Source organism: Cherax quadricarinatus, chromosome 31 (genome assembly GCF_038502225.1).
Source record: "Cherax quadricarinatus isolate ZL_2023a chromosome 31, ASM3850222v1, whole genome shotgun sequence".
In the NCBI taxonomy this organism is placed as follows: domain Eukaryota; kingdom Metazoa; phylum Arthropoda; class Malacostraca; order Decapoda; family Parastacidae; genus Cherax; species Cherax quadricarinatus.
The window spans coordinates 20,230,845-20,233,377 of NC_091322.1; the positions used below are offsets into that span (position 1 = coordinate 20,230,845).

General features: G+C 37.5%; 1 protein-coding gene across 3 annotated transcripts in view; it reads left to right on the forward strand.

Annotated features, from left to right (window-relative positions):
- The first annotated feature begins 283 nt into the window (after window positions 1-283).
- The window catches only part of Rab39 (RAS oncogene family member Rab39), a 552,594-nt gene continuing 550,344 nt past the window's right edge, over window positions 284-2,533 (forward strand). For all 3 annotated transcript variants that reach the window (XR_011392659.1, XM_070090240.1, XM_053787544.2), the window contains exons 1-2: window positions 284-512; window positions 2,135-2,244. Coding sequence is in view for 2 of the 3 variants with exons in the window: in XM_070090240.1 (XP_069946341.1) it covers window positions 405-512; window positions 2,135-2,244 (218 nt within the window). In the remaining variant the exon portion in view is untranslated. The remainder of the gene's footprint in view (window positions 513-2,134; window positions 2,245-2,533) is intronic.

Genomic DNA, 2,533 nt, shown 5'->3' on the forward strand with positions numbered 1-2,533 from the left:
ACGTAGGTGGAGCGGGAAAGTGGGAGGTGGTGTTGCGCAGGTCACCGCCGCCGCCGCCGCCGCCGCCCGCGCCGCCACCGACACTGTAAACAACACCAACCTTACTCACACTTTATAACATACATTACACTCTTCATAATATTTTACTCACTCACTTTATCATCTCCACCACTTATAAAAACACATATATATATTATTTTCTGTTTACTTGTATGGCCTAGTATTTTTCTTAACCCAATGTTATTTTATTTTCATACTTGCGTGGTTTTAACCCTGAGATGAGATATTGTTGGAATATTTACAGTCAGCTGAGTAGTAAAAACAAACTCGGCGAGACCTCCTGGTCAATTTGTTCGTTTTTTTAAGTGTAAATATTAGAATATATAGCCATAAAGTTACCAGTCATGGTGGAGCCAATATTTGACTATCAGTTCAGATTAATACTAATAGGGGACTCAACGGTTGGCAAGAGTTCTTTGTTGAAATATTTTACAGACGGAAAGTTCTTTGAGGTAAGTCATTGTGTACGATGGATGTGAAATTGTTCTTCAGTGTGAGTCAAGTGTCAGTATTATGTTGAACTTAATGCTTACTTAATCTTCATAACGTCAACCTTTTTTTTCCACTTATTGTTACTTCGCACAGCAAACGTATTGACATTGCAGACATAGCTGTCAGTTTTATGTGTGATGCAGAATAGATATGTAATGATTGATATATTAATCTGATGATTTCGATTATCACAATTCATAGCCACAAGGCCACCAGTGAAAGTTTGAGATCTCACACCCCTCAGTAGGTTATATTGTATTGGTTGTCTAGGCAGTGGATGCCCCCGTCTCCATTCCTTACTGCAACCCTCTAACTTAAATGTTTTGGCCTCACTGGGAATTGATTGAAGAGCAGAATTTCATTTTTTTATGAAGCACGTTTATTTAAAAATACTACCAATACTAGAATGTATAAGGGTGGTCACTGAAACTGTAAGTCAGCAATTAGGGATACAGCAATTTCTGTAAGAGTGGAATGCTATATGGCCCTACATGGGATCAGGGTTTCTCTTTTGATGTAATTAATATGAGGATCTGCCCTACCATTGCAGTGCTGATGAGAACTCCCCAATACTGCCTTCGCTTATAAACCTCAGTCCTTCTTGTACCACTCATAATTTTTTTATCATCAAAATTCAACAATTAATCGACATACTTCCATTCAATACCTCTAAAGCTCCCGCTTCACACACGGAGGGCCCGGGTTCGATTCCCAGCGGGTGGAAACATTTCGACAAGTTTCCTTACACCTGTTGTCCTGTTCACCTAGCAGCAAATAGGTACCTGGGTGTTAGTCGACTGGTGTGGGTCGCATCCTGGGGGACAAGATTAAGGACCCCAATGGAAATAAGTTAGACAGTCCTCGATGACGCACTGACTTTCTTGGGTTATCCTGGGTGGCTAACCCTCCGGGGTTAAAAATCCGAACGAAATCTTATCTTATCTTACCTGTTTGTTTCACCTCTCTAGCTTTTAACAGTCTAATCCATTGTTTATCACCACAAAGCTGTTTCTTATTTATAAAAATAAATACAGTACCTCACTCAGTTCTTCATCATTCTTGCATTTTATTATTTGTTTTTGTTAACACTATTTTGCAGTCCCTTACCACCCCTTTTTTTTTACCTATTCCTTTGCACTTATTCCCCCTTCCCTTTTCACAGTTCTTTTCCATTTAGTTCACTTTTTTTCCATCATTTTTGTATGTAAAGTATTTTTACATTTTCTTTATTAAACATCTGAGTTTAAAATCATACACCAGTTGTGCAGCTCAGCTTAGCCTTGAGAGATCACTTTTCCATTTAAGGATCTTGCAATTTGGACAAAAAATATTTGACTTCATTGTAAGTTTTCCTGTTATTTTTTTTACTGTGCATTCTTTAAAATATACTTCATATTATTGATGTTCCCAAAATTTTAAATTAAAGCTAATAAACATTAAAAATTTATTTAAATTATTATAAAAATTACCTGGTTAATTTACATAGAGGATTGCTTTTGCAAATACAGTTCTGTAATGTACCTCTCTATCTATCTTTCTTAAATTTGTAAACTATTATCATCTCAGATATATTTCTTAATAGATATCAGACCCAACTGTTGGTGTTGACTTCTTCGCACGACTTATTGAAGTGAGAGATGGCACAAGAATAAAGTTGCAGTTGTGGGATACAGCAGGCCAGGAAAGGTTTAGGTAATATTCTTACTGTCATATATTGTTATATTACTATATTTTAGAATTTAAATGTTATAATTTAGTATTCTCATTAGCACCTACAGTGCATAGTTTCTTCCTAAGGAATGAAAATGTTATATTTCATGTATTCCTTAAATGGATATCTGTTCCTTCCCACCTTTCCCATGCCTATGCTTCCCCCAGTCCCCACTTTTCTCCCTTCTTACCTCCCCTCCCCTCTTCCTTTTCTCTCTCTCTCTCTCCCCGGTGGCCTGGTGGCTAAAGCTCCCGCTTCACACACGGAGGG